A 17,333-nucleotide genomic window follows, 5' to 3' on the forward strand; every position below is an offset into this window, starting at 1 on the left:
TTTGTGGGTTTTTTACAGAAATGAGACATGGATTTTTTCCTTCTGTCTGGAAAATGTAGTATTATTATGTGTTAACTGAGATACAGCTTCCAAAAAAAAACTAATGCTATTAGTATTAACATACATAAGTGTTCTTTGAGCTAGGAGGATACTAGCAGACAAAACAGTATAAACTGGAAAGAGTCAACTGGTCTGTACTGAAGAAAATTAAATAGTCCTATATTTCTGTCCTGGAGAAAGTCTGGATAGCAGAATCTGAAGATACCAAGGAAGAACAGATATGGAAAAAAAGTGAGCTTTCCACAGTTCATAGTTCTACAGTGATAAAAGAAGAAGAAAAAATACCAAGGAAAATGAGAGATGAAATGACAACAGTAAAAAATAACATGATCTGAAAAACTGCACCTCCAAGCAATTTAACAACATAATTTTTAGGGTACTGCAGAGACTTTATTTTTAGTTTTTCCTAGGAATGTTTTTTATTTATACTTGTGGGTATCTATGTTGCACTACACAAAATAGGAATTAAATTACTAATATCTGATGGCAGCATTATGTTTAAGATAGACCAGAGAAGGAAAATTCTGATTCAAAGCCATTCCAGAGTGATGATGCTTTCAGTATCTTTTTCTGTGCCAAACCAAACATACGTGATGGTTTCCCCATGTTCTGCTGCAGTGTTCTTACTCCATTTGCAGCACTTCAGCTGCAAACATGTCAGAGGGAGAACAGTCTTCACACTGAACAGAGCTGAAAAATGGGACTTGGCTGGCTTGAGCACCTGATACCCACCCAGGCAGGGAAAGTGTGCAGAGCAACTCTGGGTGCTCATTAGCAGAGATACTGGATGGGGGTCACTTGCTGCAGGACTCCCCTTCTCAAACCAGCTGTGCGTAGGAGGACTGGCTGGTATCCAAGTTGAACAGGCACCTTAGCTGTGATGCCAAGGCCAGGCCTTCCATTACTAAGTTGTGCTACAACTGATAAAACCCAGCAACATTTTCCAGTTCCCTTCAAGTACAGAAACGTGCTTTTGTAGTATTTCTGTCTCAACTCGGGGATAAAGAGATTTTTACATAAGAGGAGCCTAGATTGCTATCATTGCCTACAGCAGTTGGTTGTGATAATACATAGCTCACTTAAGGCTTCTCACGACCTGGAAAATCATCTTCCCCCCCTCCTTTTTCATTCTCAGTTAGTTTTCTGCAGGAGCAGCCATTCTTCTCATCATATGGCCACAAAAGAAAAAATAAATAAATGTATGATATCTCAAAGGAGGAAATGTGGTTGAAAGACTAGAAAATGGAGAAAGAACATAATCTCTCCTTTTGGCAGCAACCTGGATTTATGCTGCATTCAAATGGCCATGTAACCACAATCTACCCACATTAAGTAAGGATTTAGGAGACTGCAAACAGAGACTGTCTATCTGAGTTTAGGCAACTCACTTTTCATTGTGTCACTTATTCCATTCTGCAGATTGGAAAGCAGTGGTCTTTGAGGTCATTATGAGGATGTAAATATTAATGTCTGTTAGGAAATCAAACACTGTAATGAAGATCCCCACTGAAAATACATGTACTAAGTAAAACTATTACAAGGAAAGTTAAACCAAAAATTTTGTTTACAGGCATTGAGGATCACAAATAAAATATCTGCATCTCCAACAGATGGAGATATAAATATATGAGTAAATTTAATACACAAGCTGTTTTAACAGTCCTCAGTATGGAAAAAAAAGACACTCGTTACATCTTTGAAAACTTTAAAAAAATCCATAATTTTGAGCAATTATTTCAGAATTATAGCAAAAAAAATACATGAATTAGTTATCTGAAAGTGTTTAAAGAAACTGACACACTGCAAGGATTTTGTAATTAAGCTAGCAGACAAAAATTTAGTCAATTGTAACTATGAATCATCTAGATTATTGAAAAGAAAATTTAAGAGAATTAAATGATAAAATCTCTTATCAGCCACTTGCTAGTTATCTGACAGGTTTAAAGAGAGATTGATACATGTTTAGAAATAGGATTAAAGATTGTTAATGAGAAGCCTATAAAAAATTTCACTCAACAATAGACAATCTTATCTGCCTTTTTAGACACTGAATTTTAATGTATGTCTTAACGCCAACTCTTCAGTGGATGAAACAATATTTACATTTTCATGCCATATTTATAATTTTTAGATCCATCTCCTAGCATGTTTTGAAATAAATAACTTAAGCTACATTTGCTTATCCTGTTTATCTTCACAAAACTATTTGTCACTTTAAAAAGATACAGTAAAATTGTAAAATGGATCTGCCTAAGAGGCCAAGAAAGTAAGCTTCATGTAGCAGTCAGCATCTATATATATATATGACTATAAATAGTTCATGAAAAAAACCTCACCATATCATATATGAGTAAGCCTTGAGGAACACAGGTAAGTGTGGATTAATACATATCAATTCCTGTAATTTACCAGTCCAAATAGTCTGTTAAAATTCCCAGTAATTTAATTTATGCCGGGCAAGGTGTGAGATAAGTGACATGACTATAGCATAGTCATTCACCTTCATAATGAGTTACAATGAAAAATGACTGACAAGGGACATCCATTTCAAAAATTAATCTGTGCCACCACTAGGGTGCCGAACATACTGGTCTCAGGATCAATTATCTGATTTTCATAACCTTTTCCTAAAAAGTGAGATACATAAACCTGGTTAAAATCAAGGTCTGTAGAATTTAGGACGTTCAAGCAAAGTTCACACTGTTCAATTTTTAGTGTCAAAGATGTCAATGTTAATTATAATGCAGTAAGATCCCAACATTCTAATAAACAGATGTAAAATTGGGTCAATCAATTATATCCTAGAACCAGACACCTTGTAGTTCATTTAACATGTATTACATCCATGGGTAGCCTGTTACAAAGACCATATTTCATTGTATCTTCCATTTAAAATACAATGTAGTGCTTTTTTCAGAGCAACAGTTTAAGAATAGCTAATTACTTTATTATATTGTTTGTGTTTTTTTACCAGCTTCCAAAGAAATTTTGGCAGGCCTCAAGTCTAGGTGTGTAAATAAACTGAACTCCCACCATCTCTGTGGTCATACCACATTAATTTTTTACTGTAAATAGCAAAAGACATAACAGACATACTGCTGATGTGCAACATGATTGAACTTAGTCTTGTCAAAAAAACGTTAGTAGTACAGATTTTTGATATTAGAGAGGGCCCAAACACATTAAGAAGAGCTGAACAAGTGTTATCCTGGAAGTGGGTCCTTAACACAAGTTAATGTGATGTCATCACATAAACTTCTTGGACCAGAATATCTTGGAGGCAAGATAGATACCATTCTAAGAAACCACTTACCTTTTTTTTTTTCTTATTGCTATTACATAATGTTTGCATTTTGTTAGCATTCCAATTTTGCAGGCACTCTACATGAACACAAAGGTTAAAACCAAAAACAACAACAAAAAAAAAGAAATCCAGTTACCAGGACAAAAACAAAGAGGTAGAGAAAAGGCAGTGAAATGACAAGAAAAATGAAGGATCTGTATCATGAAACTCAACCTGATAATGGAAGGTATCACAAGTTCACAAGTGGAATATGAGTTAGTTTGGTGTCTTGTAGAAACTAAATGATCCCCATGCATCATAGGTAATTTCTGGAATACGATGTTAGACTAGGGATTCCTATAATGTGAACTCATGTACAACAGGAAAAAAAGAAAAGGAAAAAGAAAATAAAAGTCTTGCAATCTGAATATAATATCCATCACCAGAAAAGGAAGGTTTGTGCTGAAACATAAACAACTTTTTATTCTCCCTCAGGTTAGATTCTGCTCAAAGATCACCTGTCTGGTAGAACACTATATTGATTTTAAAGTATATAGAGACAAGCAAGAGTCCAGAGCAAGTAGCTATTAGTAGATTTGAGTTATTTTGTGAACCATTAATTGGAAGAAACGAAGATAAAATCAAAAAGCCTGATAAGCTTTATCAAACTGAACTACAAATATAGCTGTACTTCAGTGATGATTCTTGGAAACTGGATTCTGAATCTAGGACTGATTCAGATAATGACAGCTATTTCAACTTCTTTTGGTAATTTGAAAAATGCACATGTGTTTCTGCAGTTACCAAGTTCATGCGAGCTTGTGATTTAAGATCCTACTCTCTGAGAGCTTACTCAGTCATAGGATAGAATTCTGGTCTAGAAAAAGCTGCTGGATTTCATGAACCTTGAACACAAAGAGGTTTTTCTTTTTTGTATTATTATTATTATTATTATTATTATTGTTATTGTTATTGTTATTGTTATTGTTATTGTTATTGTTATTGTTATTGTTATTATGTTTGTTATTATGTTATTATGTTATTATTTTGTTATTACATCAGGAAACTTTGCTTCAAAACTTTCAGAGAGAAAGATGAAAACATGACCATTAATGAGGTATGCTGAAAATGGCTATCCATTTTGAAGTAACTAAACAGTCTGAAATGTTTCAAAACAGAACTGTGCACCAGCTGCTTTCAGTAACCATGCTGCTCACTCTAAGGTAGAGAATGTTGTCCACCATGTCTACAAAGATTAAATTTTCTTAGGTGTTTTTTACACCGAATCAGACAAGTTACTGAAATTTGAAGTCCAGCTGGACAGATATTTAGTTGTGGTTCTCTTGGTAATGTTCAGAAATTACTCAGCAGCAAAAAATCTTTTACAAAAATATTTTTTGTTATTTTCTAAGCAGAGATCAGATTTTTTTATTATTATTACTGAATATGTGTTCCAAGTGAATGAAGATGAAAGGATATTACAAATGAAGATGAAAGGATATTTATGGCTTGATAGAGAGTTCATAATTTGTCTTGCATGCTGCAGATTGGAACTAGATTATGTCTTCAGACAATTGGAAAAAGCCTTATGTTTACAACCCTTCAAGTCCTCATGGGGACTTGAAGCACCCTGGTATCTGCTGAAGAGACAGCACAGCTGGGCACAATCAACCCAGGAGATTTCTACACTACTTTGATGATAACTTCCTGACATGGTTGTTGGAGGAGTCAAGAGGAGAGGTTCTCTGCTGGATCTCATACTTACAAATATGGAGGAATCAGGGTGAGGGACAGTATTGGACGCAGGTGATGGATTTGAGGATTCTGAGGGAAGATGATCAGGGCAAGAAGTAGGATCATAATCCTGGATTCTAGGAGAGCAAAATTAGGCCTTTGGCCTTCCAAGACCTGCTTGGAAGAATCCCAAGGAAAGCAGTCATGGAATGCAGGGACAGTCTTACAAATGTCAGAACCCACCTGGATTGAATTTGGCAAGCATTGTGAAAGGCAACAAGAAGGGTTTCTACAGATGTATCAACAGCAAAAGAAAGACTAGGGAAATCATAGGATGGCTGCAAAATGGGGATGGAGACCTGGTGACAAAGGACATGGAGAAGGCCAAGTACTCAGTATTTTCTTCAATTTGGGTCTTTATGGATAAGACCAGCCTTCATAAAAAATAGATCCTTGAGACCAGTGAGAAAGTCTAGAACAAAGAGGACTTACCCTTGATGGACAATGACCAAGTTAGGGAATATTTAAACTAACTGGACATATATAAATTGATGAGAATTGATGACTTGATGAGATGCACCTGCAAAGGGTGAGGGAACTGATGGATGTCATTGTGAGGTTACTCTTAATAATATTTGAAAACTCGTAGTGATTGTCAGAGATACCTGAGGACTGGAAGAAAGCGAATGTCACTCATACCTTCATGAAGGGCAATAAGGAGGATGTGGAGAACTACAGGTATGTGAACCTCATCTCCATCCCTGGGAAACTGATGGAGCAAATCCTCCTAGAAACCATTTGCAAACATATTAAAGACAATAAGGTGACTGGAAGTAGTCAGCACGGATTTACAAAGGAGAAATCATGTCTTACCAATCTGATAGCCTTCTATAATGAGAACACTGGCTCCATGGATGAGGGAAGAAGAGCAGACATTGTTTATTTTAACTTTAGCAATGTTCTCAGCATTAATCCCCATAACAACCTCACAGACAAACTGATGAAATATGGACTAGGTCAGTGATCAGTAAGGCAGATTGAAAAGTGGATTAACTGTCATGGCCAAAGGGTTGTAATCAGTGGCAGAAAGTCCAGCCATAGAACAGTAACTTCTGATGTAGCCAAAGGGTTGATACTGGGTCTCATACTGTTTAGCATCTTCATTAATAACCTGTATGATGAGACAGAGTGCATCCTCATCAAGTATGCACATTACGCAAAGAAGGAGTGGTTGATAAAACAGCTATTTGTGCTGATATTCAGAGGGATTTCAGTGGCCTGGAGAGATGGGCCAACAGGAACTTCATGTAGTTGAACAAAGGGAAATTACAAGTCTTGCACCTGGGGAAGAATAACTCCATGCACCAGCCCAGTCTGGAGTCCAACTAACTAGAAAACAACTTTGCAGAGAATGAGTTGGGGCTTCTGCTGGACGACAAACTGAACATGAGCCAGCAATGTGCCCTTGCAATTAAGAGAAACAACAAAACCTTCAGTTGCATTAGGAAGATGATTGCCAGCAGGTCAATGAAGGTGATCCTCCCCCTTCTGGTGAGACACATCTAGAGTGCTGGGTTCAATTCTGAGCTGCCCAGTACCAGAGAGACAAAGACCTAACAGAGTGAGTATGGTCCCCAGGCAAAGGTCCACAAAGATGGTTGAGAGATTAAGCAACCGTCATATAGGGAGAGGCTGAGACACCTGGGACTTGGTCTGGAGAAGAGAAGGCTTAGGAGAAGGCTGTGAGCACAAACTGAAATGCCAGAAATTACATTTAAATGTGAGGAAAATAATAATTTTCACTGTAAGTGTAATTGAACACTGGAAACAGAGAGGTTGTAGAGTCTCCACCCTTAGAAATATTCAAAACCTAACTGGACAACATCCTGGGCAATCTTCTCTAGTTGACCCTGCTTTCAACAAGGTCATTGGACTCTACACTCTGCAGAAGGCCCTTCCATCTGGAGAAGTCATTGACCTCAGCAGTTCAAAACTTCAACAATTCTACGATTTTGTGAGTCTATAATTCTATAAGAGATGCTTCTATGATAATCCCACAAGTAATTTTTACTTATTACAAGTGGACATTTTTAACATAGACATTAATGCATAAAAAGGTTTAGCAGATGTATCTATCAGAAATTTTTATTGATCTACCTAAGCCTAAATGGCCCAGCCAGTTATCATGGTTAAAAGATAAAGAGAATGATATGGTTACCATCACTATGTTAGGCTGCTTTCTACTCTCTGGGCTTAACAACCATCAGTCTACTTGTAGGACACTGACAAGAGACAACATTTTGCATAAATACATCACAAGGTTTGAACTTGTACCTTCAAAACCAAATTGTTACTGAATTTAGTCTGTAGTGGATGATGTAGCCCAAGGAATATTAAAAACAGCTCAAGCTTTTACCAATCTTCAATGTTTTCATATAATTTTTCAGGTAAGTTTAATGTAGGATTAAGTATCTTATTTCCTCCAAGAAAAATTCCTACAGTCATGGAAAAGAAGGAACTCTAAGATATTTTTCTATCATTTTTATCTCATGCTAGATATCCTAAGTAGCTGAAAAAAATATGCATTGTATGACAAGGAAAGAAAAGCAATCTCTTGGCTCTGAGAATTCCTGAAAGACATATCCATGTGTACAGTTCAACATTCAAAAACATAAAGTTCATCACTACAGAGTGACATTCCTTGAAGAGAATTTAAAAGAGAAAGCTGGTATGTTTGTCCTCAGGATCAGATGCATAAGTTGTTCCTTTCATATATCTACAGTTAGCATTTTTGTCAAATTCCCACAATTCTGTCATTCCAGCAGTTGTAGAAAGCTAGTGTTGCTGGATAGGAATGAGAGGAGATATTTCTTTAGTTTTAAATAGAATTATCTTTCATAGAAAATTTCTAATTGTATCAATAAAATAATTAATAAGATAGCATTGGCATAGGTTTTGACAATGAGAGACTTGTTGATCTAAGTGGGTAGACATAATGAAGGAAGGCAAAGTTCAACACAACAAAATGCTTAATCATAACTTTTCTAAGCTTAAACTAATTAAAAGTTCTCTTTCACAAATATCATCCTGCATATAACCCTTCTTTTTATGTATTAACCTTCTTTTTCCATTTGTAATGAAGCTGATTTCATATTAAACTCTTTATAGAAGCTATGTGAACATGATGTTCTCTATGTCTATACCCTGACCATGTAGGGAAATTTCCATTAAGATGAGTCAGTGTGGTAGCTCCTTTGGGTTGGTTTTATTATTTTTATTTTTTGATTAGTCTACTGCTATAGTGTTTAAGATTGCAGGTAATGAGCTAAAACAATGTATTACTAGACTGACAGTCAATCAGATCACTATCACTTCAAACATCATTTAGGAAGATCTACTTTTTTTATTATTCATATAGCTCCATAGTTCATGGTGCTACATAGAACAAATCAAAGACAGATTCCCTGCCCCCTAAGAGCTTACAGTCTAGGCAAGTACAAGAACAACAGGAGAAGATAACACAGGCAGGGGACAGAGCGGGATAGTAAAAGAAAAGAAGGACAATTAGATTACAGTCACATGAAAAGCTAGTGTGTTTGTCTTGGTGAATACAAACTGGGGAGATGAGGTGCTTGAGTAACTTTATTTTTAATTAGAACTACATTTTATAGGAAAGTCAGAAGAAAAGGATTTTGAAAATTAAATTGAAAGTATCAGAGGTGTTTGTAGGAAGGCAGAGAGGCAAGACTGGAAGGGAACAGGACACTAACATATTTGAGGTTGGAAAGCAATGATCTTGGATGTCAGATGAGTTAACCTTAGTGACCCTGTCTTTTCCCACACATCTTTGAAAATATGACAAAAAGAACAATTGCTGCTGTACACCTAAACACAGGCTTGTACCTTATTTTGCCTTTAATATCGTATCAGTACCTATTTGGCTGAGACCTTTAATATTGCATCAGTACGGGTTTAGGGATATATTGGACAAAATCTTGATTCCTCTTAAGCAGGAGTTTTGACATTGCTTTCAAAGTAGTCAGCATTTCAATCATCATATTTTGTGATTGTTGATGTATTTGGAGAGTCTGATGTATTTGGAGACTAAGTGAAGTTGTGTTTAAAGTACTTTAAATATTTTTCTAATATCCTTAATATAATTATAATATAGAAAATATTTAACAGCATTATCTTTTACCTATTTATATGCCTTTATCTCTGCTCATAACACCATTTTCCTGGAAACATTTTGATTTTATAGAATATCAGGGCATTTCTCTTACTTCTATTTGAGGCTTTGTATCTTGGTGGTTTTTTTCTTCATAAATTATGTCTTTTCCATTCTGAAGTGTTAAGTACTTAGTGTAGAAGGGCTAAACAGTGTTATTTTGGTTTTTTTTGGAAGACTTTATGGGTGAAACCAGGAAGGATTAATGTACAGTCTCAAGAAATAAAAGCATGAAAGAAAAGGTTCTTTCAAACTTTTACTGAATCCTTCAATTGAAAATTGAGATAGGAACTTCAGAAAGTAGTATCTCATACAAAACCTGCCAGATACTCCCTAGATAAATTTGTATTTGTGTTGATGTAATATAAGAATACTATGTAATGGCTTGCTGATGTCTATAATTGGCCAAATCCTCATTTATTATAAAGCACCACATATCTCTTGATTTCATCCAACTATTTGGCTCAGAATTTTCACTACCAGTCCTTCACAAATGACAGCAGTAAACTAAGGGGTTTTTGTCATTTATTCTGTAATATCCACAGAGATATCTAGAGCTATCTAACCATGCTGAGGCAACCTGAAGATCTAAACTGTGTGTCTTGAGAATCCTTTAAGATTATAGATGTCTATCTTCCTTGAAACAGATAGATTAAAAAAAAAAAAAAAAAAAAAAAAAGAAGTCCCCTTCAGTTTTTACCTCCAATTGTCATCCATCAGGTAGCACCATATAACTGTATTATAACTGCTTTAAAAGTCTTCTCTAGAGTGACATTCAAGGTCAGTCAGAGAAGCACCAATCATCCTGTCCTGGGAAATCAACAGACTAATTGAGCTATTATATGAAACCACATAAAGCAGTTATGTACAGATTCTGAATCTTCATGGGCCAGATACTCACTTGATTGTAGCCAGTGTAGTTCCATTGATTTTAATGACATTATAGAAATTGATACTACATGGGAATTTGGGACTAGCCATTCAGAAGCCTTTCAAAACGAGGAAGTTTTCTTCAGAATTGAGGATTTCCTTCACTGTTGTGAGGAAAAATGAACCATTGAGCTTTTTTTGAGTACAAAACTACCAGCAGTATTTTCTACTACTTTGTGTGTCAACTCTTTGTTAGTTATTTTTCCTTAAATGTCTCAATTTCCTGTGAAAAATAGAGAAATAAGTACTAATGCACATCAATGTAACAGTATGAATTACTGTATGATTTTAAAAAAAAATGCATTATCCTACTATGAATCTGTGGAGCCATGCATTTCTAGTCTTGCTCTTAAATACAAATCTCCAGTTACTTCGCATACTTCCCTTAAAAATGGAAGGTTGAAATTCTCACTGAAATCTTCATTAAGCCACACTACTTCTGTGTTAGGATTTTTATTCCTTGGGGGACTATGACTCAATAAAAGATTTGGGACATATTCTGCATTCACACTTACTTTGGCTCACATAAAGCTTAATGAAAATTAGCCATGTGCATCAAGGTGAGAATGGAATCCTGCTTATTTCAACACCCTTAATAGAGAAAAGAAAGAGTTTAATATAATACAGCATTTTATTACATGATTTTACAAATTTTATTGTAAATCATCAGTCAAATGCAATAGCCAATTTCTTTTTCCATTCTAAACCATCATAACTAGAAATTTTCATTGTGTTGTATGACAGTTACTTTCTTCCCATTTTTATTTCAAAGAATCAACTTAAATACCTATTACATAGGTATACTAATTTTCAGAATCTTTGCTGAAGGTGTTTTTATCTTGTTTATACTTCAGACAAAGATAACCTGTTCTTTGTAATCACATAAATGGGGATGAAACTCTCACAAATATAAGAGAATTTGTTTTCTCAGTCCCTGTTCACAATGGAAATGGCCAGCTCAGTCTCTATGAAGATTTATGAGAACCAGGTAGTAGACACAAACCTCCCCCTTCCCCCCCCCAGAATTCATGATATAATTTCTACAATTTTAATGATATATCCTATACTCTTGTGCTAGAAAGATGATGATTAAATTAAGCCCCAGTAAAGAAATGATCTCATTACTCATCAATGACTGATTAACTATGATAATTGTAATATTTTTTTTTAATTAGTCAAATGAATTATTTTCCATATAAAGACCATCTTCATAATCTTTTTTGGTTGACATAACATTACTACATAGCCCATCCTATACATTTTTTGTGGAGAAACAAATAAATTTACAGTAGACAGAGATGCAAGATTCAGCATCTGTAGGGCAGTTTTTCAAAATGTTATGTCCAGGAACTCACCACAAGCAGGACATATGAATTAGCTTTGAAGCAGCTAAGAGACAGATCCTGCAATATCTTAACACAATGTGCTGTACTGGCTTCTCTCAGAAATCAAACAAACTCTCTGGCCACATGTTTAGTGGCAAGAATCAGTTGGATAGGTCGCTAAGCTGAGGTTAAGTACCAGTACTGACACAAAGTACTGTACATACGTTGCTCAAATCACACAGCAAAAACAAAACAACTAAAACTGACATAATTTTAATGCTTTTTTTTTTTTTTCGTTTTAATTTTGTGCATTGGATTCAAACAGCAAACTGAGTGCACTTTAACTGTTATCACAATGTGGTCAAGAGGTCTGTGTCTTTTACCATTTACACACAATTGTTCATGACAGCATGTTATCAGCCTAGTGGAAACCAGGGGTGTAGCATGGTAAGCAGTGGTGGTAGTGCACCTATTTTTTATATTATCTAACTTGAAAATATGTCTCTTCTAAGATTCCTTTTTCTTGATAAAAATATTTTTCACCAAACGTTGGTGGTGCACACGCACTACCATTCATGCTTGGCATCACACCCCTGACAGAAACACATGTTCTTATTTTGTTGATAAAAAGTATTACAAAAATTTCCATACAAAAACTATTTTCATAGAAATCTTGCATTTCCACAAATAAACCTGAACATTTTTTTTTTTGAAAAAAAAAAAAAACTGCTCAAGAATTTTGTTCATTTAGCACTGTGACTGTATTGAAAAATGCAGTCCTCCTTAAAGTTCTCCACATTCACTTCTTTAAGGTGACCCATCCCACTTCCAATATTAGCGAGAATTGCACAGGCTCCATTGAGTTCAATTAGTAGCAGGAACAAGGGTATCAAAACCCATTCAGGCTAAAATGCAAGCCCGCTATGTGTGAAATACACGGCTTCCCACCCCCCTCCCTCTTTTCACAACTAAAGAAAAGAAGTAATTGCTTATATCTAAAGGTTGTAAGATACATTCCTTTGTACTAAAGAAAATCATTCATCTAAAAATTGGGTCAAAATTATGGATTATTTTTTGTTTGGTTGTTTGTTTTTTTTTTTTTTTAGATCAAAGTTCCAGCCCAGGTAAATTTAAGTTACTGATTTTATTTTTTTTTTTATTATTATTTATTTACTTAGTTCAGTGACACAGACAGTCCATAAAGCAGGTGAGCATCCTCATATTTATCCTTGTATTTATGGGATTCATGTTTCTTCACTTTAACATTTCTCCCATCCAGGAAGCTCATATCTCCTGTCCAGATGGTAGTTTTAGTCTACCAGCAGTTACCAACTCTTCTATGCTTGGAAGTTCAGAAGAACGTGTGGTTTCTTGTTCCACTACAGTTCTGAGATATTACTTTTACTAGACTCCTTCCGTGGTCATTATCATCCTGGACATTTATTCTCCATCTCCTGGCAACCGTTGAACTTCAAAAGGAACCTGTAATTTCTCACCGAGACTGCATTTGAAACCAGCCACAAAACTCACATGGAACATTCATTCATTCAGAATGGTGGAAACCCATGACGAACAGTGTAACCCCGCATAACTTGGTTGATCCATGATGCTTGTGATTCGAGTCTGGCCATTGCAACTGCTGAGATCACAGAGTCTCTAGTTCATAGACACAGCGGCATGAGGTAACTCATTTTATTTTGCACAGGTTGCATATTTCCACAGGAAACATTCTCGCAAGGTTGTTTGGAAAAAAGACGACAGTTTGTGCTTGGGGTATTTGGCTTCCCAGCTCTATGCCATGGTTTCTTTACCTGGCAACCTTCTGTCGTTAAACGTGTGCATGTTGATAACTTCTTCTGTTTTCACAATAACGGGGGCCTGTGGCTTGTGTTTTAACCGACGCTGACACTTCAGAGACATCCTTAGCTCCTCTACCATGGCACTACAGAAGGACCTCTACAGAGGGAAATACAGGAAGAAGAAAAAAAAAAAAATCTGTAAGAAATGTGTAGCTGCAGTGTCTAGAAGCAGATTCACTCTATCGGTACAGCCTTGTCAGTCCTGTAAGTTTGTTTTGTCTCAGCCTTGAGCTCATTAGAAATTGCTGGTTTTTAAATATGCATGACATAATTATTAGAATAACTTATCAAGCTGTGATGACTCAGTGAAAAAATCACCTTGTCTCTACAATTATTTATCTCGTAGCTACAGACTATGGATGCATATGATACATAAAAATACTTCAAACAGATGTTCTGTTAGCATAGGCTAGCCTTACAAGGTAGCACCTGAATGTACCATGTATATTAGGTATTCAGTAAAACCTCCTTGCCCATATTTCAAAATAATAATTTCATTACTATATGATTTAAATAGCTGTTCCTCAACACAACAACAAGCCTTAGCATAGGAAGTTTACCTAAATTAATGTTTAAATACTGTTAAAATGCAGACTCATTACTGAAAACTATTATCTACTCCATTATTTTTCATATAAACTGTATCTAAACACTTCTTCCACTATTGGCTATAATTTGTAAAATATATATTTGCAAAAAATACTCAGTTTTATTGATCTTTATGAAGAGCATATTATCAGAAAAACAGTCTATTAACTTATTTCATCAAAAGTTAGATCCTCAAAGCCCTTTTTTCATTTTACAGTACAAGAAATTTGAAAAGTAAAATAAAATCTCCCGTATTCCCTCAGTTTGACTGAATTCTCAACTGTTAACAGTATGCTGAGCAATTAGTCTCTCCTTGGTGTAAGAATTGGAGAAATATGGAAGCATATTGGATGAATATGGGAACTGAATGAAATATGGAAGTAAGAAAGAGGAGTCTCAGTTTTGCGATCTGTGAAGCAATCGCTTTTATCATATACTTAAATTAAATGTTTTCCAGTTAATGGAGAAATCTATTAACTAAATAACACATCCCAGAACATGAGATGTTATGACAAGCCTCTGACAGTTGCTCTCATTCAAAGCAAATTTGAGGTATAATCTAGCCCTTTGTTTTTTTCTTTTTAATATCTCATCTCCAGTCCAGGGAGATGATCATTAGTTAATATAGAGTAGACTAATTTATCTCCCAAATCAAGAACTCTGTTCTATTTGTAAACTGTTAAATTTCCATTATTCATACAAACCTGGAGTTTGGAGGTCAGATCCAGAAAATATTTAAGCACCTCACCCTACCTAGTTCTTTAGGGACCTAAATTGAAACTGTATTTATCAAAATCTGCATTCAGCTTCCAACCTCCAGGGCTGAAGGCACTCTGAGCAGTAAGGCACTCAGTTTTCCACATTAAACTTTATAGGTTTGTCATTTGGCAATTGTCAGTAGAAATTCTGGTAAACAAATTGGTCCTTGGCTTAGTCCTGGATCCCATCAGAATTTACACTCAAGTTCTCCACACATAAGATCATCAATCCAGTAGGTGGGCTCTGAAAAGACCTAAAAATCAAGTTCTTAAAAAAAAAAATGGCAACTGCTAAAGGACACATGGCAGACATTATAACTTTCTCCTGTGCAGCATTCATCAGATGGAGTATTAAAGCTGAATGTAAAATACATTTGAGAGTGTCAATTCAGTAACATCTGCCGGAAGAGATTTAAACTTCAAAGTCTCAGCAAACGACTGTAACCTACAAGCATAGACCATTTCAAGGTAAAAACACTTGCAGTGTATTCTATCTACTGATGGTGTTTCATCTTGCATGGAAACAGTTAACAGAAGCAGTGTAGGAGAAAGAGAGAGAGAGAGAATGTGGGTTGTTCTGTAGATTAGGAATTAGAGCACATGGTGGCAGAAGATAGGCTTCAGTGATAGTTCCTGTTTCAGTGATGACTTCAATATTTTTATGTAAAAAGTTGTTTAGTGCAAAAAAGTGCAAACATGAGTTGTCTCAGTCATGAATTAGAACAGAACATGAATCCCCCAAATCCTGAACAAGTGACCTCTTCCCTAATGCTTTGATGAATAAGGGAATAGACAGGTGGGAAGGAAAGAGTAATCTTTCTCTGACTGTGCTACTCTTCCTTTCAAAAATTCCTTTCTCCTGCTGAGTTTGAAATAAAGGAGCGACACCTACACAACTTATGATAGAAAGGGTTTAGCCACCTACGACTAAGAAAAGTTTAAGTCATGAATCTAAAGGGCAGCAATGTTTATCTCTCTGGTGCAGAGTCAAGCACAAATCCTTCAGAGGCCAAAGTTTAAGACAAAATTTGTCATTTCTGGCTCACGTGACTTTTGCAATGGATGCTCATTAGCAAACCCTTTTAAAAATGTTCTGGTACACTGTGTTGACATCCAAGACAGAATTTATGGCCTTCATTGTGTGAATGAGGTGACTAAAATTTCTAATTGAATGGTCTGAACTGTAATATGTCAGATCTTCATGCATAAGCTATTTTTGTTTAGCATTGTGTAGAAAGCAGGAAACTGTATCTCCTTATTCAGCTGTATCTCCTTATTCAATTCTCTTAGACTTTCTCTTTTTTTAAGAAAGTGCTGCTACTTAACATCAGAACTGCAGTTATGATTATGAATCCGAAATTAACCATGAAATCTTTTAAAAGGGCAAGATTTAATTTAATATTCCCTAATGGTTTACAGGCTAAACTGCTAAGGCTTGCAGATCTTGGCATTTTCACTATATGGGGAACCTAGCACATAACTCAGGAATTTCACAGGGAATCCATTAAGATGTAAATGCTCCAACTGTCAGCATTACACCACCTCCAGCCATTCTATGGCTCTCACCTCTGGAATCAAAGATCTAACTCAAACATTCTGAGGAACAAAATCCTTCTAAATTTAAAAATGCACTAGGACTTAACACTTTCAAGATTGTGTGTTTCTTGTCTTTTTTTTACCAAGACATCTAACAAGAGTGCCAAATCAGAGTGAATCCATTTCAGGATGCATCAATCCACCAAAAGCTTTTGCAAAGATCTGCAAACACTTTTTAAAGTGTATAAATTTTTATGAACAGGATTACAATCAATTGTCAAGATGTAAGAAGATACGTGCACTTGATGCCAGCATTGTGAAATATCCTGAAAATGAGAGCTCAAGAAACTTGCCAACACATTTTATCTGAGAATTTTACCTGGATCCGAATGCTCATTAAATGAGAAATATTGGCAAGACTCTCAGTCTTAAAAAGCAGTTAACACAATTTTGAGATAGTTTTTTTATATAGAAAATTCTTCCATTCTGTGTTTTCAAGTTATTTTGTATAAATTAAGCTCATGGGAACTTATCTGCAAATATTGTATTAAAAATATGATTTAATTACTTCATTTAATACATTTTTGATGTATGCCATGTCTTTTCAAATAACAGATGTCTGAAAATAGTAGACAGTATTAGCTCCCAGACAGTACCATTGTTTTGGTAACTGAGCAATGAATAAGAGAAATATTACTTTTTTTTTTTTTTTCAAATTTCACTCACTGTCAGGTATTTAAAAAAAAAAAAAAGATTAATTCAAGGATATGTAACAGTTCATTACCTGGATCCTTACTATTAGTTGGGTTCTATTTGAGAAATATAAGGAGAGTTTTCCCACATACTGCAAAACCACATTGAAAAAAGGTTTACAAAGGATTACTTTATGTTCGATCTTTTTTTAATAGAAATGTTTTTCTTTTCATTTTGATTACAGTCTGTGTACAGTCTCCATTATCTATATAAACTGTGTTTTCGTTATTAAGATACAACTTTTTGGAAGAAGACATGAAAAAAATAAGCTGCTTTAGA

At 35.3% G+C, this 17,333-nt stretch overlaps 1 protein-coding gene across 4 annotated transcripts in view; it reads right to left on the bottom strand.

Annotated features, from left to right (window-relative positions):
* Positions 1-8,460: 8,460 nt before the first annotated feature.
* The window catches only part of GRIK2 (glutamate ionotropic receptor kainate type subunit 2), a 427,988-nt gene continuing 419,115 nt past the window's right edge, over positions 8,461-17,333 (bottom strand). For all 4 annotated transcript variants that reach the window (XM_042803252.1, XM_042803250.1, XM_033008456.2 and 1 more), the window contains one exon: positions 8,461-13,516. In XM_042803252.1, the coding sequence (XP_042659186.1) occupies positions 13,352-13,516 (165 nt within the window). In that variant the 3' untranslated portion in view covers positions 8,461-13,351. The remainder of the gene's footprint in view (positions 13,517-17,333) is intronic.

This window comes from Tyto alba, unplaced genomic scaffold, assembly GCF_018691265.1.
Source record: "Tyto alba isolate M040663 unplaced genomic scaffold, T.alba_DEE_v4.0 Super-Scaffold_40, whole genome shotgun sequence".
In the NCBI taxonomy this organism is placed as follows: Eukaryota; Metazoa; Chordata; class Aves; order Strigiformes; family Tytonidae; genus Tyto; species Tyto alba.